Source organism: Cyrtonyx montezumae, unplaced genomic scaffold (genome assembly GCF_038088225.1).
Source record: "Cyrtonyx montezumae isolate F1298 unplaced genomic scaffold, pur_monq_1.0 scaffold_9, whole genome shotgun sequence".
NCBI classification, from domain to species: Eukaryota; Metazoa; Chordata; class Aves; order Galliformes; family Odontophoridae; genus Cyrtonyx; species Cyrtonyx montezumae.
Genome location: NW_027072100.1, coordinates 5,541,507 through 5,563,690, shown reverse-complemented (window position 1 = coordinate 5,563,690; position 22,184 = coordinate 5,541,507). Strand labels below are relative to the sequence as shown.

Sequence of the window (22,184 nt, the reverse complement as noted above, 5' to 3'; positions counted from 1 at the left end):
GCTCCGGCACCCACTCACAGCCCCGAGCCCCGCGCACCGCCCGTTCGCTGGCACCGCCCCGCAGCACCGAGCACCGCCCCGCAGCGCGGCCATGGGCGAGCGGCGGCCCCGCGCTGAAGCCGGCCCGGGCTCAGCAGCCGCCGCCGTATGTCGGGCGCCGGGGCTCGGAGCCGCAGCCGGCGGCTGCCCGGTGAGTGCTGGGCGAGGCGGAGCGCGGGGGAGCGCTCGGAGGGAGGGGGAGTGGGATCGGGAGGGTGGGACCCCTCCCCGCTGCCGTGCAAGGTGCTGTCGGGGCTGCTTGTCAAGCTGCGATGTTCCCCACCTTTCACCCCCCCCCTCCCCCCCCTTCCCCGAAGCCCTACCGCTCCAAATCCTGGCTCGCCCCACTGCTCCAGCCTGCTCATCCAGCTCTTTTGGAAGTGGAAAGCCCCAAGATGGGGATGCGCAGTGGGGGCACCTGCTTGGGCAGCAGTTTTGCTCAGTGACCTGTTGGCCAAAGGACTGGAGCAGGGGTGGCTGTCCCTAATCCCCCCCCCCCCCCCCCCCGGCGCACCAGGTGCCCCCGCACCAGCAGGGTTGAAGGGGAGAAGAGAGCGAGCAGAGCAAAGCACACACAAAGGCGTTGGAGCCGTGCCCCTGCCCGCTGCCCGCACACCGTGCTGCCCTCCCGGAGCCTTCATCCTCCCGCGGCCGCAGGAATTGAATCAGGGCCCCGTAAATAGCAGGGTCTTATGACACTGCCTCTGCTGGGGAGAAGAGCTCTGGGCGGCGAGGATATTTTTAGTGCTGAGACGCAGGGGATTTGGAGATGGCTTGGAGGAGTGCAGGCGATGAAACCGCCGCACAGAGGGGTTATGGAGGAGGGGTTATGGAGTGCCGTGTCCTCCCCGTCTCATCCCCCGTCGCTTTTCCCAGCAAACGGCTCTGCCAAAACCACCGCTTCCCTCGTGCTCTTGTGCTGCATTTCCTCTTACCAAGGCAGTGGTTATTTTTTGCTTTGCTGTAACACGAGGTCAGGAAAGCTGACTAAGAAGGGACTGTGCAGGCAATTCACACTCAGGCGGCCACAGTGTCCGAGTGTCCCATCTCCACGTGCCTGACCCTGCACGCTTACCCACAGCAATCCCAGCTTTCCCCTCCGGCTGCTTCTCCCAAGGCTGATAGAGCACAGAGCCCTTGGGACTCACCCTTGCCCTGCTGTGTTTCTGCTGGGGCAGGGCTGATGAGAAAAGGCCCATGATCTCTGCAGGGTGTCCTGGAGGATACCAAGGCAGCCAAGGAGCTGCATCCTCCCTGCTCCAGTCCCCCTGTGTCCTGCACACCGGGCAGCTGGGGGTGTCCCAGACCTCTTTGGGGGTGCAGGGTCAGGGTTTGGTCCTGGGCAAGTGCAGGAAGAAGGGCTGAGGGAGCTGAGCCAGGCTGCTCCCACTCCTTTGTTCTGTAGGGAACTGGGAACTGGCCTGTGCTTGGCGTGACCCCTCATCTGAACTCCCCACCGCTCCTTTTTTTCCCCCACTTAAAAAAATAATCTCAGCTCCTTAGAAATTTCTGTGAGGAACTGAAGAGCTGAAGAAAAGGCTGTCCCCACCCCCTTTTGGCCTTGTGCCTCTACTAACAAGCCTTCTCCTAGCCCGAAATACACCCCCTTCTATTCACCACACCGGGGGTATGGGGGGGGGAGGGTTGGTACTGAGATCCTGCGAGGAGAAATGCAAAACGCAGCCAGGCAATGGCAGCGTGCTCTGCTCCCAACCTCCCACCTCTCAGCCGCTGCTCCCTCGGACCTCACCCCATGCCAGCAGCATCCCAGGAGCTGCCAGCAGCATCCCAGGAGCTGTCCCATCCCTCCCGCAGCCCAGCGAGCCGTGAGAGCCGGAAGGATCTGCGTGCAGCGGGGTGCTCCCGGTTCAGCCATCGGGGAGGGCATGGCTGTGCATGCAGATAAGCCTCTGGTCTCTTCGCTGAGGGGCTGTAGTAATAACCATGACAATGGTAATGAAAGCCAGGCCACCAGCAGGTACTGACAAACCCCCCGCGGAGCACAGGGGCCGCATTGTGCGTGTGAACGGGTGGGAACATGCCAGCGGGATGAGACAATCCCCACGCTGACAGCCCCGGGAGCATGACCGGCCGTCACATGGGGAAGGGCAGCAGCACGGAACGCTGCTCTCCTTTATGTCTCCAGCCAGGGTTGCCGAGGAGCAGCTACACCAGTGGGGCTGTTTGCTCCCCGCGTGCCCAGAAGAGCCCTGGGAGGTGGGGAAGGATCCGTCCCCGACTCTCACCGCGGTCACGGGTCAGGCAGGGCTGAGCGGCGCAGCTGCCGTGCTGTGTACATAATAGCAGCTCAGTGCTCGTGCCCAGCACCCCAGCGAGAGCTCGAAAACAAGTTCATAAAGAAACAGGTCCTGCTCATTCTTCCCACGAGAGAAATCCCGGCGTGCCTTCCCTGTGCACCACAGGAATGCTGCCACCAGCACCTGTCCTGGCTGTCCCCACTGCGCCCTTGTCCCATGTATGAGTCACGTGCTGGGGTGAGAAGGTGAGCGGCAGGGATCAGCCAAGCTCACGGCACTACAGGCAGCACCTGCTGGCATTTGGTTCATGTTGTATTTGCACTGCAGGAGGATTTAGGAACCCTCCATCTTACCTTGAAATGAGGGTACCTTTGGGAAGATGCTGTGCAGAGAGCTGGTCCATACCTGCAAACTGGGAGCCTGAAATAAAGCAGTGAGGTGGACAGGTGAGGGATTACCTCTTTCTGCCAAGTATAAAGCCAGCACAGTCCAAGCCCCCTGCAGCAGCGTGATGGGCTTCCCCATCCCAGGCTGTCTGCTACAGATGGGGCACAGCTGGGCTGGCTGTGCTTGGCAGAGACAGGACAGGGCGGGCTCCAACAGCTGTGTAGGATCAGCTCTGTAATTAGTGCCATGGTCAGCCACTCCATTCCTTGTCCCTGTCTCCCTTGCTCTTTGCTTAGTCCTACTGCAGGTGGCAAGGCAAAAACCTCCATTGTGCTCCTTGGAGCAGCAGCACTGGGCTGCAGCTATGAAAGCTTAACCTGAACTGTGCTTTTGCCATCACAGCTGTCAGCCTGGGCTCTGCACTTGTATGGGTGTCAGGTCTGACACAGCAAAGCAAAGGCCCCTTCAGGCAGCCAGGATTGCTGCCCTGGGCATTGCCTTGCTGAGAACCATAGCTGCTTCCAGAAAGCTTGTGGTGACCAGACCCGAGTGCTCTGTGCTGCAGGCAGAACGTGGTTCTGATGATGCACTGGAGAATGGCATACACAAGGCACAGAAGCCCTAAAAGAGTTCTGAGATGATGTGACATTTATCCCCAGAACAGCACACCAGGCCCACCACCTCTCTCCAGTCTGGGTCCTGTGCCACTAAGTGTTGCTGCCAGACAGGGAGGGGATGCTGGGTGCTGCCTGCTGCTTGGTTCCCTTCACCCCACCCCGAGGAGTTTGGGCTGTGCTCAGACAGAGCAGGGGATGTTTGTTTGGTTTCCTTAGTTACTGCACTGCCTGCTCCAGTAATCACATTTTCCTTGTGCTGGCTGGGCCAAGAGCTGCAGGGAGGAAATCTGGAACAACTGAGGTCAAACACCAGCCTGGGAACAGGCAGGGCCACTGGCCATGGCTCATCTGTGGCATTTGGGTCCTTGCCATCGTGGGTACCCAACCCGAAAGGCATGTACCAGGTCCTGGGATGCAGCAACAACTCCCTGCTCCTTTCCTTCAACAACTGCCCAAGGGCTTCTTCACTCTGTGTGAGCCAGGGACACAGGCACCGGTGCTGAACTGCGTGAGGAATTACAGGAATGAAAATGTTTGTGCAGGGAGAAGCCAAGCTGGCTGTGCAAGTAGAGGATGTGAGTCGGGGAGCCTGTGAGTGTGGGCGTGGCTGTATTTATGGTGGCAGCAGTGGCAGCGGGGGTGGCAGTGGGGGTGAGCGTGTGCAGGGGTGACAAGGCTGCTAATGCCTTTTATTCCTCATGCATTCCTCAGCCCAGGAAGCCTGGAGCACTAACATTGGATTCTTGTCCCAGGGAGTTTCCCCTGCATGTTAGTGTTTGCAGACAATACTGGTTTAGCAAGAAAGATGAATTTTAAGCATGTGCTTGAGATGACTGATCTCACATCAACACCCTTTACCCCATGATAATTTACTTCAGCAGCAGTGAAAGCAGCATACTTGCTCCTGGCTTCCCAACACTCAGAAGTGAGAGGCGAGGCTCCAGCACAGCAAGTGCTGGTGGCACTGCCACTTGAGCATGTAACATCCATTCATGGTGACCAGATCAATGTGCACCAGCAAAGCAGAGCAGAGACAATCACCCCCGCAGGGCACAGCAGTGCTGAGCGAGCAGGCACGGGCAGAAGGGCTTGTCAGCCTGGCCTGACCCTCCTCACCTTCCTCCCCAGACATGGAGCCAGGGCAGCGCAGCCTGGATGCAGAGCAGATGCAGCAGCAGCAGCAGTTGAAACTACGGGAGAGACAGAAGTTCTTTGAGGAGGTTTTCCAGCATGAAGTGGATTTCTTCTTCCCTGTGTCTCACCTGCAGCTGGAGCATCGGAGACGTAAGTGCTGTGGGCAGTGGTGTGCTTCAGGCACAGGTTAGAGATGGTGGGATGTCCCCAGTTTAAAGGCAGCTGGAGACATGCATGTCCCACACGGATACAGGGCCACACATGCTGTGTGTGGGTGTGCATCCAGATTACTCACTCCACTGAACAAAGGCCCTGAACTGGGGTACCCAGGCTGGCTGCCAGCATAGTCACTGGCTCCTCCAGACAGCAGTTTGGATCTGGAGCAGGGACTGTAGTGACAACAGGGTTTTCCAGGGGATGTTTTAAGCAAACGTGATTCTCACGTGGACCTCTTACCAGCAGGGACAATTTGGTTCTCCACTGCAAGGCTGGCCTCCCACTTTGGGGTTCTTTCTGAAGTCCATGGGCCAGACAGGCTATTGGTGCCCTTTGCCTGACACTAGCACTCACCTTTTTGCTGACCTCTGTCTCTGCAGCCCCCTTGGGGAGCATTTCCTCCATGGAGGTGAATGTGGACGTGCTGGAGCAGATGGACATGATGGACCTGTCAGACCAGGACACTGTGGATGTGTTTCTGGCCTGTGGGACAGAAGAGAGCAGCGTTTCTGGGCCCCTGACAGGTATGAGCAGTGTGAGCCCTTTGTGGTTGAGACTGGGAGCTCTTCCTGCCTGCAGTATCTCCACCAGCTTCTTCTTCAGCCCTGTCCACCCTGACCTGTCCCAGTGCTCTGTGTACATATGTACATATGCACGTATTCTCCATACAAAGACAGTCACTGGGGACTGAAAGATTGGCAAGACCTCACCCTGGGCTGTTCCATGCCACTATCCACCTCCACAGCCCAGAGGTGTAGACCCTGTGAATATATTGCACTGCAGAAGATAGGAGAGACCTGGCACAGACAGCTCTATGAACCAGCAGCAGAGTTGGGTTTAAGTCCCACAGGGAAAGCCCCGCATGCCAACATCTTCCTACCTACGCACATATACTGCAGCGAGTCACCAGGGCCAAGGCAGACATCTCCCCAGCACATCCTGTGACTGCAGCTGATGGCCTCACACAGCATGGCTCTGAGCCGTGCTTCACACGGGACGGGGAAGGCTCTGCTACCAAAATTGGGAAGGAATGCAAGGCACAGCCTGGAGCCAAGCTAGGGGGGGTGAGATGGGGAGCAGCTACAGCAGCCACACAGCTCCCACTGCACCTCGAAGTGGGGTGAAGGAGAAAATATAGCCTACAGAGGAATAATGTGTGTGTGCTGGGGGGCTATCTTTAAGTTCTGGGGGGAAGAAGCCTCCAGAAGCCTATTTTTTTCCTTCTCTTACCTCTCTCATCTCCAGGAGCAGATGCCAGCCAGTGCCAAGAGGAAATCACCCTGCAAGTGCCCAATGCAGCTGAGACCAAGTCACGCATTTCCTCCACGTCCTCTGTCTCCACGGATCCCAACAGCCTGGACACCAGTGAGGAGGGGGCTGAGACCCCTGTCGTGCAGTCAGATGAGGAGGACCTGCAGGAGGACAGTCCTAAAGAGCTAGCAAGAAGCTAGCAGCCAGCTCTGCCCTGCTCCCAGCCTCTTCTGGATGGACCTGCCAGCATGGAGGAAGGAAAGCTGCTGGCACTCAGTAAACTCCATCCTGAACTGCTGCCTTGCAGGAGAGGAGAAATGGTTTTCTCCTCCTCTCCTTCTGCAGGTTCTCCTGGCATCCAAGGGAGAAGCAAAGGGGTATTGTAGGCTCCCAAAATTAACTCTTCAGGCTTTGCTGCTAACACTCCTTGCTTCATTCCCCCCAGACTCTCAGCATCCCACAGCCCCACCATTCCCAGAAACCATCCCCTGTGATCCCAGCTCCCATGATCCCACTGACAAGCATCCCATCCAGGCAAGCATTTAACTAAGACGTACAGAGAAATAACACTCCTATCTAACCAAGCAGTGGGTGTGTGTGTTATTGGGAGATAACAGCACTGGTGTGAAGGTTATGTGAGGACTGCGGGAGGAAAAGAGGTATAAAACTAGTGCGCTGGGAGTGCAACTTGGGAGCAAACTAATGCAGTTCTCCTGCTACACATCCCAGCTCCAACACAGGGAGAAGTCATGCATGCAGGAAACAGGCAGTACAGACCTCTGCTTGCTCTGCAAAGCAGGTTGTGTGTTGATGGGCAGGTCACCGTGCAGTACTGCGTCTGAGGGAAGCAGACAGAGGCTACAGCATGGCACAGCTGACCTCAAGAGGTCTGCCAGTGACCTGTAACTACCGGGATGATTTCCCATGCAAACTGGCTGACTTAGTCCATCAGTACACACAGCATCAGCTGCTGTTGCCCCTCCAGCACAGTACAGGAGTGCCATCCTGGCTGGAGGCTGCTTTGGAGGAGTGCAAGAGGAGCCATTGCAGTGGAGCCCTGTTGCAGCTTGCCTCACTGGCTTCCCGTGAGCCAGGACAAGCAGGGCCTACCACCTCTATGAGCAGCTGCAAGCCAGGAAAGCACTGTCACTGCCCCAGCTGCGTCAGCAGAGCCACAGTCACCCCATGAGGGAAAGAGACTGGAGAGAAGCAACACAGACTTGAGAACGCTGTGTACTCAGTTATTCCCCAGGGGAAAGTTCCTGCCACTCTGCAGGCAGGCAGCCCTGCACAGCAAGCACTGCATCTCTGGGCACGAGGAGCTCCATCACAGCCCGGTCCCAACACCGTCACAGTGCAGCCTTCCTCCTGAGATTAGCAGGTGTGAGCAGTGTGCAGCCGGATGTGCCAACACCCAAAGGAATCCACTGCCTGCAGAACAGCCACACCACAGGGAGAGAGGGAGAAGAGAAAGTGGAGGGGTATTCTGAGGACAGGGCTGGGACGAGAGGGCAGCCCTGGGCGTGGAGGATTGTACTCGCAGAGCCCACGCACGGCAGGAGCAAGGAAACCTTTCAGAGGAGAACCGTGTCTCCTGCCGCGGGGGCCATACGGATGCTCTCGCTGCTGGAGCCGGCACCAGCTCACTGCCCTGTCCCGGCCACGCACGACACGACTGCACCGCACCGACCCACACGCGACCCCGTGGAGACACCGGAAGCGGAAGTGGATGGGCGGGGCGGGCGGCCATGCAGGCGGCGGGGCTGGCGCTGCTGCTGGCGGCGGGGCTGGGGCTGGGGCTGGGGCTGGGGCGGGGGGCTCCGCGGGGCGTGCTGCGGGAGGAGCTGCTGCTGCGGCCGCTGCCCGTGGGGGACGTGGCCGCCGTTTTCCAGTTCCGCACGCGCTGGGACGCCGACCTGCAGCAGGGGGCAGGTAGGGCGGCGCGGTGACGTCGGAGATGCGGGCGTGACGTCACGCGGGAGGGCGTGCGACGTGACACGTGACGTGGTGACGTCACACGGGGTCGAGGGGCGCTTGGTGCTGCTGCCGTCGGGCGTGGTGGCACGGGAACGGGGGTGCGATTACAGGGGCGATGACGTCACGGCACTCACGGCCCCGCAGTCTCTCACTACAGGCTCTTCCCGAAGGCGCTGGGGCAGCTGGTGGCGGCACACGGCGTGAGGGAGCTGCACCTTGCTCTCACGCAGGGCTACTGGAGTACCCAGAGCTGGGGGCAGCCGTCCCTGGCGGCCCCTACTGGCGCTGAGCTCTGGGTCTGGTTCCAGGATACTGTCCCTGAGTACGTACTTCCAGCAACACTGCACCTATGGGAGCGTAGCCTGGGTCGGGTGGGCTGCAGGGCTGCAGCTGGCAGGGGAGGGCAGCACATGTGTCCCTGCAGCATGGTGTCCATCCCACCCATAGCCTTCTCTCCTCAAAGGCCCTGCTTGCTGCGGCTCACCTTCAGCTAGAAAGAGTTTGTCATCAGCTGGAGTGAAGGGCCTATAAGAGAGGAGTGGCTATAAGGAGAAGCAGAGTGGACCTGTGCTCAGTCTGAACGGCAGAGTGGTGCAGAGAGAGAAGGCTCTTTTTCATTCAAGGGACAATTCCCTCTTGTCTGTGTGATGACAGAGCTTTGGCTGTGGTGGCAGGGTTACACCCAAGCTCTCACCCATGAGTCACTTCCTTTGACTCCCATACACTATCTGCCACCATTCCCTGTCACACATTCTCTCTAGCTTGGCTCCAGCAGCTCAGTGTGGGTTCGCAGAACTCTCTCTGTCCTGCCCCCAGCCCTGCCAGCCCACTGAAAGCTGTCTGAGGGTGCCCCATCCACACACCACCACTTGCTCCCTGCTCCCTCAGCTTGTCTCCTTGCATATCACCCACTCCCAGCCCAGGGACTGCCCTTGAACTAAACACCCAGATCTTGTGTGTTAGAACAAAGCACTGGTAGGGCTGGAAAGTGAGTGACCAACAACCTGAAAGCTCCTGAGAGCCAGTGTGGTCACTGCAGTATGTTACTGAATGTTACTGAATTACACCTGTTATTCTGAGGCTCCAAGCTAATGAGTAATCTTTGGTGTCTGTTCTCACGCAGTGTTGACAAAGCCTGGAAAGAACTGAGTAACATCCTCTCAGGAATATTCTGTGCTTCTCTCAACTTCATTGACTCCACCAACACAGTCACCCCAACAGCGTCCTTCAAACCCCTGGGTGTAGCCAATGGTGAGCCTGACCCATGCATGTCCAAAGGGCTGGCTTTGTGCTCTGGCTCATGTCCCTAGCCTTAGTTCTACTACCCCTGTGCCACTCTGGGGCAGCTGGGTACAGGTCCTGCGAGGACTTCTGCACTAGCAGTGTTTTTTCCTGAGTTGATGTCACTGTGATGAGATATCCCTAGAAAGGGAAATCCTGTGTCCATGAGCAAATACCAGAGAGCCTGGTGCTGTGCTAGCTTGCTCAGGAGAACAAGTGTTCCCACAGTTTCCTGTCAGCTAACCTTACTCCAACAGCTGAATACAGACATGTACAGTGGGGATTGTTAACCTGCCTGAAGCATTTCCTCTCCCTACTATTGAAGCTTATGTTTGTGCAGAGGAAACACACTAGAAATATATGGCAGATGCTTGCAAGTCTTGAACTATCTCTGAAAAGTGTTTTAGAAAGCACCCAGTGTGAACTGTGAGATTTAAGGCACTCTGAAAAGAAATCTGCAAAGAGGTTTGCTTACTTAATCTTTCCAAGTTGCTGTGAATAAGTAGCATCTATTCCTGATGGACATTGTGGCATTTTAAACACATTCAGAGAGTGCTGGGCTCTGGGGTACACTAGAGAATGGAACTGCTTCTGCAGTAGAACCATTGAAACATTAAGGTTGGAAAAGACCTCTGAGATCATCTGGTCCAACTGTCCACCTACCACTGATACTGCCCACTAAACTGTGTCTCTAAGTACTACAGTTACACTTTCCTTAAACACCTCAGAGATGGGGACTCCACCACTTCCCAGTGCAACCTGTTCCAATACCTCATCACTCCTTCAGAAAAGAAATTCTTCCTAATAACCAATCTGAACCTCCCCTAGCACAACTCGAGGCCATTTTCTCTTGTCCTATTGCTGTTCCATGGCAGAAGAGGCCGTCCCCCCCGCACTCCTTTCAGGGAGTTGTGAAGGCCTGAGGGAGACATTTTTGCTCTCTACTTCTCCAGGCTAAACAGTCCCAGACTGTTAACTCTCCTCTTCCACTCTCCACAGGGACAGATCACCGTTTCCTGCGATATGCTGTCCTGCCCAGGGAGGTGGTCTGCACAGAGAACCTCACACCTTGGAAGAAGCTGCTGCCATGTGGCTCAAAGGTAGTGGTGAATTTGCTGCTGCATTGGGCTACACTGTGTGGAGCTAGGTGCAGTCCGGTAATGTGGACAAGGAATTCTCAAAGCCTTGCAGAGAGCAGGCCACAGACTGAGTTTTTCCTCTTCCCCTTGCAGGCTGGCCTGGCTGTGCTGCTCAAGGCTGAGAGGTTGTTCCACAGCAGCTACCACTCACAGGCAGTGCACATCCGCCCCATCTGCCGGGTAAGCATCAAGCTCAGTGGCTCCTTCCTTTTCCTCTTTCCTTGTTCCAGCAGCTGGGCAGAGCAGGGTGGCAGTTCAGTGCTCTACGGAAGCTTTTCCCAGTGCTAAGTTTAGGCAGCTCTGTCACCCCCAAGGGAAAACCAGTAGTCTTGCTGTGACTCTGCATGACACGATTTTGCCCATCTCCCCTGCAGTATCTCACACTGTTTTTCTGGTGCCATGTGTGTCCTGATGGGACTCTTACTGTCCTTCTATAGTTCAAATTCCTTCCTTTCCAGAAGGTGTGATCAGAGCTGTCTCTTCCACAGGATGCTTCCTGCCTGGCTGTTTCCTGGGAGCTCAGGCAGACCCTCACTGTGGTCTTTGACAGCTTTACCAGTGGCCAAGGAAAGAAAGGTAAGCTTAGCACCACTGTGCTGTGCTTCCTACAGCCCACCTCATGCCACCTGTCACTGGCTTTGCCTCCCACAGATTGGTCCCTGTTTAAGATGTTCTCTCGCACCCTTACTGATGCGTGTCCTCTGGCATCAGAGAGCAAAGTTTACGTTGACATCTCTCCTAAGAACAAGGTAAGAGCCATGGATGAGGGAGCACCCTACTGTCTCACTTCAGAGGCATTGGAGAATCCTTGTTTCTTGCATCGGGGACTGGGTGCAAGGGTCAGCAAGCATGCTGAACTTGTCGTTGGGTGGGAAAGCTCAGGGCTGGCTACTTCTGAGTGAGGCTTTGCCCAGCACTGCGATTTATTTCAAGGGGCACTTTTCTTTTCGTGGTCCACTTGCTTTCTCAGGAAAAAGAGTTACTGGAAGTGACCCCCACGCCAACATCTGTACACGAAGCAATTGTCCAAGGAGACAAGACAACCTATGCAGTCTATGACTTGCTCAGCCCAGTACTCTTCAATACATCTCGTAGCCTCAACGTGCAACTGAAGTGGAAGCGGCCTGAAGACAGCTGTGAGTGATCACAATGTTATCCCCTCTGCACTGCTGGCCAGGGCTCCAGGCCCCAAAGCACCTGTCATCAGCCTCTCATTCCTCTTTCCTTTTCCTTTATGCAGCAGAACTGTCAACACCCATACTGCACGCTCAGCGCTATGTAAGTGGATACGGGCTGCAGACTGGAGAAATCATCACCCTCATCTACAACACTCACCCGTACCGTGCTTTCCCTGTGATCCTGCTGGAGACTGTGCCATGGTATCTGCGACTTTATGTGCACACTCTGACTATCATAACTAAGGGGAAAGAAAACAAGCCAAGTAAGTAGACCTTTCTGGCAGCATATGCCATATGAATCCCTTGGCGTAAGCAGCACATTCCAGAGATAGTTTAGTTCCCTCCCTTGGACCCAGCAATAACTGGGGAGTAGGCCTGAGAAATGAGTCACATGGATGGTGTTTCATAATCCAGTAGGATGCTGAACCAAAGCAAATTGATTTGGGCAGTAAAGGAATCTTAATTTAAAATTGTTGACTGGATCCTATTTTACATTATTACCTTTATTTTTTCAACATTGACTTTCATGGGTCATCACTGCTGAAGACTAGCCAGATTGAGCTTTAACACATGCTTTTTGTTACCTGTGCATCTTCACTTGCCCAGAAAAACCCTTCCCAGAACAGGGGAAGCAAAATTACCCACCTTGTGGAGATCTCTGAGCAGTGTGAGGCTGGCCATGCACCTCCCCCTCCCCCTATATCACTGATGGATGTCTTTGGGGCTAGGTTATATTCACTACCAGCCAGCCCAGGACCGGAAACGACCTCACCTCCTGGAAATGCTGATTCAGCTTCCAGCCAATTCCGCTACCAAGATTACAATCCAGTTTGAGAGGGCCTTAATGAAATGGACAGAGTACACACCTGACCCTAATCATGGCTTCTACGTCAGGTAAAGACATCTCTCAGCTCTGTGTTCCTTTCTGGGCTATGAGTAGCACTTGCTGCCTGGGTCTCTGAGGGTGGGAAGAACTTTGTTCTCTTTACTGGCAGGGCTGACAACAATTTATCTTTTGTCTTGTTAGTTCATCTGTACTTAGTGCCCTGGTGCCCAGTGTCATTGCAATGAAGGATGTGGATGTGGAGGAGAGCCCACTCTTCATGTCGCTGTGAGTGTGCCTTTCTGCTGGGGAGAGGGAGTGTGCTGCAGGCCTGCTGCAGCTGTCATCTCATCTGAGCTTCACCAGCCTACGAAACCTCACAGGTCCTGGAGGGTGTTTGTGAGGGAGGCAACTACAAGAAGCAACTGCCGGCGTAGGTCCCCACAGCCTCTTCTGTGATCTCCTATGGGATTCAGAGGTCCTGGGGAGAGCCTGACTCTAGGGGCTGCAAGCACCTCGAGAGCCACACAGCCCCAGGGCTGGACAGCACGAAGTCTGTGTTGTGCAGGCTGACTCTTCCACTTCTCCTTTTCAGGCTTCCTTCCTCTGATGGCTCCAGCTATTTTTTGCGCCTGTACACGGAGACACTGCTGGTGAATTTGCCAACACCAGATTTCAGCATGCCCTACAATGTCATTTGCCTGACGTGCACCGTGGTGGCAGTGTGCTACGGCTCCTTCTACAACCTGCTAACTAGGACATTCCACGTGGAGGAGCCCAGCCGTGGAGGGCTGGCCAAGCAGCTGGCCAACATCATCCGCAGGCTCAGGGGAGTGCCGCCCATCTGAGAGCCCGGGGCAGAGCCCTGGGAGGAGCAGAGCCCTGCTGCCTCCTGCCTTTGCTGCCTGCATCCCTCTCCTGGGTCCTACAAGGTGAGGGATCGTTTCTGTAATTAAGGTGGGAAGCTGCTCTAAGCTGATTAACTACTGAACTGCACTTGTACAGGGTTGGGAAATGTGTTAAGTATTCTGTTCAGGAGAAGGGTAACTTATGTGCTGGGAATTGTGCTGAAAGTAAACTTGAGCTGTTTTGTACCTTTGTGCTGCTCCTCATTGGGTTCATTTCTTGACACCACAGGCAGAGGGAGCCCCAGATGTGCTGGGGCTGTAGCACAGTGCTGCATTCAGCGGGAGCAGATGCAGAGAGGCTGTGGAGCAGCATAGTTATTGGAGGTGGTGCCACCTGCTCTGCCACAGTGCCACATTTCAGTGCCCTCCTTCCGTCCTGCAGCACAGCTGAGCCACTTTGCAAGCAAACAAACTGCCTGCTTGTCCCCTCCTTCACCCCGAGGGCTTCCTTCCCATCTCAGAGCATCGAGAGCATCACTTGGTGGATTTTGAACCGCTCCCCCAGTGCTGCAGCACACAATACCTCTCTGCTCCCCCCAGTCTGCAGCGCCCAGCAGCACAGCGCACGCTTCAGCTTGACCGCCGTTGGCACCCTGCAGCAGGACAGGTGCTGCAGCACGGCTTAGGAAAGTACCTCTATCAAAGCACAAGATCTGCGGTACAACGCCAATGTACCTCTCACGGACGCGCAGCGGCTCAGCTCAACCGCGGGAGCCATGCGCGCGTGTGACAACACAGCGCATGCGCAGTGTCCTCCGTTCGCTCGTCCACTCGCCGCGCATGCGCAGCGCTCTCTGCTCACGCGCAGTGCTCTCTGTTCAACCGTCCATCCGCCGCGCATGCGCAGCGCTCTCTGCTCACGCGCAGTGCTCTCTGTTCAACCGTCCATCCGCCGCGCATGCGCAGTGCACGCTCCGCGCGGCGCCGCCTGACGGAGCAGGCGTTGTGCCTCCGCCGCCGCGTGAGCGCGGCCCGCGGCGGAGCTGTTCCGGGGCGGCGGGGCCGGGCCGGGGTAGGCGGGGAGGGAGGGAGGAGTGGGCCCTTGGGCGGGCGGCGGCGGCGGCGGCGGCGGCGGCGCGGATCTGAAGCCGCCTCTCCCCTTCTGTCCCTCCGCAGGGCGCGGCGTGTGGAGGCGGCCCGGGATGGCGGCGTGAGGCGGCGGCACCGCGCCGTGAGTACGGGCTCGGGCCCCGTGTGGGGGAGGGGAGGCGCTGCCGGCGGAGCGCGGCGCCGGAAGCGGCCGTCCGAGGGCGGGAGGGGTGGCGGGGAGCACCGTGACCGCGGCGGCCTCGGGCCGCAGCCGCGCGTTGAGCTTGTGGCCATCGGCGCTGCCCTTCGCTTCCCCCGCCGCTCCCTTCTCAGCCCCGCTCTCAGCCGTCCCTCACGGCTCGGGCAGCCCCCAGCAGCCCCCAGCCCTGCCGTCCACCGCACGTAGAGGCCACCCGGCCCCGTGCCCTCCGGCGGGACGCTGCGAGCCAGCCCCAAGGAGACGGGACAATAAGTTGTGGGGTAGGAGCGCTGCTCGCCGTGTCCTGAGCGCGGTACGATGCGATCGTAGGCTAGAACGCAGTTGTACAATCACCAGCGTTGGAGAAGACCTCCCAGAGCATCCAGTCCAACCTACCACCTCACTAAGTACCACATCTTAGCAGTGTGACACCTGAAGCTCCCAAATGCAGCTCACTACACGGAACTCTTCATGAGTCTGACGCCAAAACGTAACCAATTGTGCAAGTGCTGTCCCAGGGGAATAGCTTCTGTCTTTCTAACCTGTGTGTCACAGCTCCCCAGAGCCCACTCTGGTTTTGCCTTATTTGCTATGGAGAAGTCTGACCCGTCAGGCTGTAAGTACACATCATGATACCAGAGACACAAAAAGTACTGAGGTGATCCAAATGAACAGTAATGATCTTTGGGAACTTGGAATAAATGATTGTTGGCAGTTAAGTAAAGGCCAAGGAGATAGAAAATAACGACCAATGATAATTAAATTAGTACAAAGGAAAATAGCAGTACTTGGCTGTTGTTGATACTTGTTTCTACCATAGAGCTAACTGACTTAAGGTTCTGCTCTTCTGATTTCCCGCTTTGAGAAACAGTCTTGCTGCCCTCTCTCTCATGTCCAGAGGTTTATCAGCCCTTTGTTGGCTTTAATAGTGCTGCTGTCCAAGCAGAACGGTCAGTGCAGTGACTGCACGCTGATCCATTCTGCAGTAGAGTAACAAAGCTCTGAGGGCGGCCCTGGAAACGGTAACAAGTGTCTTTCCATGAAAGGAGAATTGCTTTGAATTGTCTCTAGCTTGAGAAACCAGAACACTTTGTAACCCCTGAGGCTTGATTTATCAAGGATTTGCTGCTCTTTTGGAAAGCCTGTGCAGTTATATTGCGCCATTTCTGAGTCTCCACTGAGTGTTCCCTGAACTTATCAAAGAATGGCGTAAGGCTTTTGCCAGAAATGGAAAGCTCACTTTTTCCAGCTGAGTCATACTGGCAGATAAACTAGAAAGAAAACAAAAAACAATTCCAAAAACCCACAGAAAAACAGTTGGAATTACTAGAATAAAAGCTGACATGAAATCTCTGATACTACAGATAGATCTTAAAAGTTTGAACAGTTATGGTTCTTGGTTGTTCTGTATGTCTGCTTTTACGAGATAGGATGAATAACTGGAAAGCTACACTACTGTTGTTTTTCTTAGCTGAAAATAAATTTAGGAGTAGTCACTTGACAGCTCTTTCACCTCTCTCCCCCTGGTGCTTTGGATACTGTGTGTTTAGCAGCTGTTTTGGACAGACTGCATAGTATTTGAGAGTTGGTTTTAAGCACATGCTGGCAGCAGGGAGCTCTGCCCACACATATAACTTAAGGTTGCATGGCTGCAGCAAGGTTCTGGATTTGAACTGTTTTAAGCAAACTCTGCTATAGGTGAGCATTATGCACAACAAACTCGGTACACAACCCTGAGGCTTGCTTTTAAGTATACACACACTTTAACTTGGGAGATTTTTATCTAGACATGTGGCTTTTAGCTCCCAAGCAGGAACATGAGCTCCTGGGAGAGGGGTAAATGAACTGTTTAAGGAATTAAGATGTTCTTGAGAAAGAGCGATGTGTGTAAAACTTGCTGGGTATCAACACCTCTCAGCCTCACAGTTGCTGGATCAGCTTGTAGGGTACTAAGCTCCCCCCATGGATTTAATACAGAAAGTAAATGATCCACTGCAAAACACTAGACTCGTGCTGGGCTACTCGCCTCTGACTTGTCCTAATTAAAGCTTTGTTTTTCTTTCTGGGTGGGAAAGGTGTGCCAGTACACTTGCATAGGAATCTGAAAGTCCTCCCTATAAACATGCCAACAGGAGCTGCTGGATTTGAATGGTCTTGGGAGAGAGGGAGGATGAGAGAAGGAAGGACTCTGGACGCAGTGGAAACTGATTAATAGGCATGTGAAAAAGCGTCAGTGTTTGCTTACTAATGAAGTGTGCAGGGAACTTCCCCACACTGCTGGAGCAGGTAGGGAGGAGGCTGCAGCAGCACCTGGAGATCAGAGGGGAGCCCAGAGTGCTGGCCATGGGGAGAGCAGCAGGAGCATCACGTGCTGTGCTGCCGAGGGGGCTGAAGCAAGTTGGTGTGGCTCTGATTGCTGCTGAGGAGCCTGAGGTGGTGTGTGAAGAGGAACTGATGGTAAACTCAGTGGCGGCCAAGTCAGATGACTTGAGCACTCCTGAGGATAGCAGGACAGCAGACTGCTAAAGAATGAGATGAGTCACACAGGCAGGGGAAAACAAGAGCAACTGGTTGAGGGAAAGCAGGGCGCTGCTGAGAAACAGGGAGCTGGTAGAAATGCTGTGGGATGACAGGTAATTATTTGTTCTGGGAGCAGTAATCTTTTGCTTGGATCATGAGGAGGGGACAAAGAGAGGTAGGGAATGTCTCATTTGCAAGTTTCACCAGCAGACTGTTGCTTGAGGATCTAGGCAGATCCGCATAATCTGCATGCTGTTACAGCTTCAAGAAGGGACTTCCTATCCTGGGCACTAAGGAGAGTGATACTAACCTGTTCAGTAAAGAGCTGACAATGAGAGGCAGGAAACCCTCAGCAGGATGAGGATTGTTAGCTTGGAAAGAGAGCTTTATCCCACTGCCAGCACCATAAAGGACTGCACTGAAGAGTGGGGAGAAGTATGTGTCTTAATTGTGGAAAATCCCACGAGGAATACAGGGGTGTGAAAGTTTCAAGTAGCAGTTACCTTATCTAGGATCAGCTGTGGGATCACATAGACAGTGTTTTTTCAGCCTTTAACCAGCATATAGTTAAGAGGCACAGGAAAGTAAGAGCAAACCTGACTACAAACAGAGAACTACCTGTTCAAACATCTGCATTTGTCAGAAGTGTAGGAGTTCTGCAGATTGAAGGGCATTTACATAAAACTTCATGGTACAAAAAGACACTACAAAGTGTTTCATTATTCTGCAGAGTTGGCTCTTCCAGGAAGTACCAGTATTTACAATTGTTTAACCTGGTCTGAGACCCGTGTCTGTAGGAAGTCTGCCAGTGTGAGGAGGCCAGACCATGGAGTTAAATGCAGCTACATCTTACATTTTGGTTACCCTCTTTAACTGAAGTCACTTGTGAAGTTTGGGAGCCAGCACCTCAGTAGCTATACATGATATTGTTAACACGAGATATTTATAACTTAAGTCCTAGGAGATTCTAGAGCTCATTCTCTTCTGACAGATGCCTCTTCTAGGTTGGTTTTCTTACCTGTTTCTTTACTTTAGAAAAAGTTTCTTAACTTTAGAAAACCCAAAGCAGTTGTCTGTAGGCACTCAAAACGAAACTTTTAAGAATGGGTGACCTGAAGACTGCAGCACATGTCCAGCAACAGCATCCACACTGATGTGATTTCAGGTCTGGATTTAGCAGAAGTGATGTTTATGTTGCAGTTTGCAGTGTGTTCAAGGCCCTTGGGAAAGAGACCATGGGAATCTAAGGAGAGAATGCTCAGAGGGATGACTGGAGATTGTTGATTTAGTACAGCTTAGTTGTATTCAAGGCAGTGTGGTCTCAGCCTAAGCAGGACAGGATGGAAAAGATGGGGTAGTGGGGGTTCGCCTACCTGTCCAAATCTCCATTAAATCTTTTCTCTGAATAATTCCCAGTTAAGAAGTTACCTGATGATTCAGCAGTACTTTTTCCTCCAGAAGCAGCTAACTGATCACAGAGGACAGCAGACAGCATGTTCTGCTATGGAATGAGTAATCCTTGCTCCCAATTCACAGATGAGGAAAACTGGCATGGGACTAGACTTGCCCTCGAAGATGTGAGGAGATGAGCTGCATAAGATAGGACCAGCACTGAGATTTTATTCCTTCAACTTTACTTTAGCCATATTGCAGTGTAAAGTAACTAACTTCTTCCCTGTTCCTGTGGCTGCCTAATTGAATCCCAGCTGTCCTCTCTGCAGGAGAACACTCTCTTGCAGGACAGCCAGCACTACATACTTCCCCCAAACACTCTTAATCTGTTTGCCCTGGAGATTTTGGCCTGCACTCTTTTTCACTAACATTAAAATAGATCCTGCTGCTAGGTACACAGTGGATGGCAGCATGCTTCCTGCTCCTGACACCAGAGCTGGCTGGTACCAAGGAGCTCACTAAGCTGGAAGACACTGGTCTGACCTCAGTGGGGGTTTGGAAGAGAATCATATGTGGTTTTCTCTTGGCTCTTCTGTGCTTTCCCTCATTCCCTCTCCCTTTGCCAGGAGATCCCTTCTTCTGCCAACAGGAGCCAGAGGAATGCACTGTTTGTTTACTTTCTCACTCTTTCATCCTTCTAACCTTCCCACACCCCCCAGCTCTAATCCAAACAGGCTCAGCTCAGCCCTTCATCCTTCTGACAGTACTGCTCAGCTGAATATTTTCAGATAAAAGGATTGCTAGAAAAAAAGCTTATTGTGACCAGGGTCTGCATGGCTGGAGCAAGGCTGTGGCTTTCCTCTTGCCTTTCCTTCTCTGCCTTGCCTCACAGCTGCTTCGTTCAGTTGGCTGCACGTCACCATGACCTGCCATAGGATAACAGAGAAGAGCCACTTCCCAAGCTCCACTCTCTTTCAACACTCCCCCTTGTATAGTTTTTCCTTTCTAGGGTAGTAAGCTAGGTGTCTGCACATACCCTGTTCTCATTCTTTCCTTCCATCATAAACAGAAGGAAATCTTGTCTGTTATTTTCCCCAAGAGTATCTGTATCTTCTAGTGTTTAATGCTGCTATCCTAGACTGCTGGACTCTGTTCTTTCATCCTCTTTCAACAGTTCTTAGGGTATTTTAATATCTCTAAAGCCCTCTAAAATTCTTGAAAGAATATGTTTGAACTGAATTGCTTAGAAATAAAAACCAAAACAGTGCAGTGTAGTCGATGTAGTTGCTAAAGATAGAAGCGTATTTCCTGGACTTCTGGAGTGCTGCCATCCCTGGTTACCAGCCCTTGAAGCTTTCTGTTTCCACAAGGGTTTATAATAATCCAAGTGAGGAAATCCTGTGTTTACTGCACTTAAGAAAATTGCCATTTTGAGATTGTCCTCTCTGATTCATTTGCATACTTTGTCTTATCTGACTTGAGCTGATTGGCAAGGATTATAAATCCCTTAAGCAGGGACTGTCCTCCCCTTTGTTTTGCAGCACAGATGCTGGCAGGGCTTTCCTGGGCAGCTACATATCTAGATTATTTTTTTCTTTTGCTGTTTTGCTGGAAGGTGTCAGAACGGGTCAGTGCCTGAGGAGGAAGCAGTTCGTGTCCTTAACACTTCCTATAAGCGTGGCTAAGCACCAAACCTGCCATTTTTTCCTTCCTTTGTACCACCTATGAGTTCTGTCCCTCAGCTGCCTGCTTTTCCATCACTTTTAGCCTTTGGGCAGCCTCAGATAAATACATGTGTAGGAAGGGCTGCAGCTTGTTTTCTTTTCTGTTGTCACCCCTTCCACCTTTCTATTCCTGCACTATGCTAAAGAAAAGCATCAACTGTTCACCAGGGTAAAAGCCTAAGAAACAGAGCACAAAGGGATATACTGTGTAGCTGTAGAGAATCACATCCCCAGCAGTGGGCTTCAGCAAGCAGAGTTTCCATCAGCTCTGAGACACACCAGAGTTTAGTACTAGGAGCTGAAGCATCAGCATAAAGTGCTTGGGAACGGGTGAGGTGTAGAAGAGCTCCTGTCAGTGTGTTTGCTGAGTGTTCTTGACTGTCTTTTCAACTTCTCCCTTCCAGGACAGCCCACCTGAGGAGCTGCTGGAGACAGGAGCACCCAGCTGCTAACGCCCTGCCAGCCAGACACCATGTACTGCCTTCAGTGGTTGCTGCCTGTCCTGCTCATCCCCAAGCCCCTTAACCCAGCACTGTGGTTCAGTCACTCGATGTTCATGGGCTTCTACCTGCTCAGTTTCCTCCTGGAACGGAAACCTTGCACGATTTGTGCCTTGGTCTTCTTGGCAGCTCTGTTCCTCATCTGCTACAGCTGCTGGGGGAACTGCTTCTTGTATCACTGCACAGGATCCCAGTTGCCAGAATCAGCTCACGATCCCAGTGTAGTGGGCACCTAGGAAACTATTTAATTTTCCAGTTTGCTGACAGCTCTGGTTTTGCTTTTAAAAAGGGGGGAGGGGGGTCTATGGAGGAGGGCAGGGGTGTGTTAGGCATGTGATTGAAGTAAAAACAGCCTGTTTCCTGAAGTGTGTGTGTGGACTAGAGTGGTCAGTTTCTGACCAGCCCTCCCACTCTGTGAAATTTGACTTGTTTACTGTGTGAACTCTGGCAGCGCCTCCTGCTTTTTTACGAGCAGAAATCTTTTTTTCCTTCCCATATCACTGGGAATGGACACCAGCCCTCCTACCTGAGATCTGGTGGAGGAAAGAGCTGTTGCCCTCTGTCTGACTGTTGCACGGTGGTGGAGTTGTGTGTCACTCCCTTGTTGGCCACGGTGGTCTAACACTGCTTCTGCTCAAGTAGCTCCAGGATCCTCTCCATCCTTCTGTTTGTGGGGAGCCAGCCTTCCCACCTTGCTGATGGAGGGGCAGCTCTACAGCTCTCAGATGCACTTGGCCAAAAGCTGCTGGAGCCAGAGGCAGTTGAGTCATCTCCTCCTGCTCAGCCTGCCAAAGAGATGTGTGCACTGCCCAAGTGCTTTCTGAACTACTAATGCTCCAGCATCATAGCCTGAAAGCCTGAGTTGTGCTGCTGCTTTTATAAAGCCTCACAGGCAGCACAGACTGCCTCTTCCCCGCCAGATCTCCAGGGTTTGCTGAATTATTGACTGTGACAAGATGTGGGGTTTGCAGAATCACTGTGAACCTCGCCCAAGGAAGATTAACAGTGGCCCAGAAGTCTGCGTGGGCAGGGTGGGAGGAGACCCTGAGGAGGAGGCACGGCATGAAGCAGTGATGGACAAATGACTTTCAATGACTGATCTCAGGCTGAGGGTGGCAGAAGGTGCTGATGCTATGGCTTGGTGATGGAAGCACCGGGTCCTCCTCGGGCCTCTCCCTGGCTCCCCTGGGTGGTGGTAGGTGTGCAGAGCTTCATCCTGCACACACTGCTCTCCGTAGCAGAGGCTCTTACTGAGCCTTCCCCGGGGCAGCAGCTTGCTTGTGACAAGCTGCAGAGGTGAGCACAGAGCATTGGCTGCCACGTCAGAGGGTTCCCTCATTTGCCATCTGTTCATCTTTGGTCTCAGTTTGAGCACAGCAGTGGCTGCTGCTGTCCCAGGGAAATTCAGGCTATGAAACTGTAAAACTTCTAGAGTATTGTTTGTTCATTGCACAGCTGTTCAAAGCGTTTAATAAAGCTTTATAAACTTTGGTCTACGGACTGCTGCCCGCCCTGATGCGGCCGCTGTTGGTCACAGATGCCTTAGCCCAGCGGCACTGCAGCTCAGTAATGCCACAGCGTGTAGCAGGGGGCAGAGCCCAGCGCTGACTCA

At 53.5% G+C, this 22,184-nt stretch overlaps 3 protein-coding genes across 4 annotated transcripts; all 3 read left to right on the top strand.

Moving 5' to 3' along the window:
* The first annotated feature begins 92 nt into the window (after positions 1 to 92).
* Positions 93 to 6,486, top strand: DBNDD2 (dysbindin domain containing 2). The gene is made up of 4 exons (XM_065754631.1): positions 93 to 190; positions 4,430 to 4,585; positions 5,032 to 5,175; positions 5,897 to 6,486. The coding sequence occupies exons 1-4, from the start codon at positions 148 to 150 to the stop codon at positions 6,100 to 6,102; spliced, it is 549 nt and encodes a 182-aa protein (XP_065610703.1). The 5' UTR covers positions 93 to 147; the 3' UTR covers positions 6,103 to 6,486.
* A 1,164-nt stretch (positions 6,487 to 7,650) lies between these two features.
* Positions 7,651 to 13,380, top strand: PIGT (phosphatidylinositol glycan anchor biosynthesis class T). The gene is made up of 12 exons (XM_065754130.1): positions 7,651 to 7,834; positions 8,024 to 8,201; positions 9,003 to 9,130; positions 10,160 to 10,260; positions 10,393 to 10,479; positions 10,788 to 10,875; positions 10,951 to 11,048; positions 11,270 to 11,435; positions 11,540 to 11,740; positions 12,206 to 12,371; positions 12,505 to 12,588; positions 12,896 to 13,380. The coding sequence occupies exons 1-12, from the start codon at positions 7,651 to 7,653 to the stop codon at positions 13,146 to 13,148; spliced, it is 1,734 nt and encodes a 577-aa protein (XP_065610202.1). The 3' UTR covers positions 13,149 to 13,380.
* Positions 13,381 to 14,195: 815 nt separating this feature from the next.
* Positions 14,196 to 21,768, top strand: BLCAP (BLCAP apoptosis inducing factor). Of its 2 annotated transcripts, XM_065754326.1 has the most exons (3): positions 14,196 to 14,220; positions 14,325 to 14,379; positions 20,477 to 21,768. In XM_065754326.1, the coding sequence occupies exon 3, from the start codon at positions 20,545 to 20,547 to the stop codon at positions 20,806 to 20,808; it is 264 nt and encodes an 87-aa protein (XP_065610398.1). In that variant the 5' UTR covers positions 14,196 to 14,220; positions 14,325 to 14,379; positions 20,477 to 20,544; the 3' UTR covers positions 20,809 to 21,768. The 2 variants fall into 2 exon arrangements, with proteins under 2 accessions (XP_065610398.1, XP_065610396.1); XM_065754324.1 differs by lacking the exon at positions 14,196 to 14,220 and having other exon boundaries at positions 14,273 to 14,379.
* Positions 21,769 to 22,184: the final 416 nt, after the last annotated feature.

Coding starts and splice junctions, on each gene's coding strand:
- DBNDD2 (XM_065754631.1), top strand. CDS start 148: ATGTCGGGCGCCGGGGCTCGGAGCCGCAGCCGGCGGCTGCCCG. Junction 4,586..5,031: donor GCAGCTGGAGCATCGGAGAC/GTAAGTGCTGTG, acceptor CTGTCTCTGCAG/CCCCCTTGGGGAGCATTTCC. Junction 5,176..5,896: donor CGTTTCTGGGCCCCTGACAG/GTATGAGCAGTG, acceptor TCTCATCTCCAG/GAGCAGATGCCAGCCAGTGC.
- PIGT (XM_065754130.1), top strand. CDS start 7,651: ATGCAGGCGGCGGGGCTGGCGCTGCTGCTGGCGGCGGGGCTGGGGCTG. Junction 10,876..10,950: donor CAGTGGCCAAGGAAAGAAAG/GTAAGCTTAGCA, acceptor TGCCTCCCACAG/ATTGGTCCCTGTTTAAGATG. Junction 11,741..12,205: donor GGGGAAAGAAAACAAGCCAA/GTAAGTAGACCT, acceptor CTTTGGGGCTAG/GTTATATTCACTACCAGCCA.
- BLCAP (XM_065754326.1), top strand. CDS start 20,545: ATGTACTGCCTTCAGTGGTTGCTGCCTGTCCTGCTCATCCCCAAGCCC.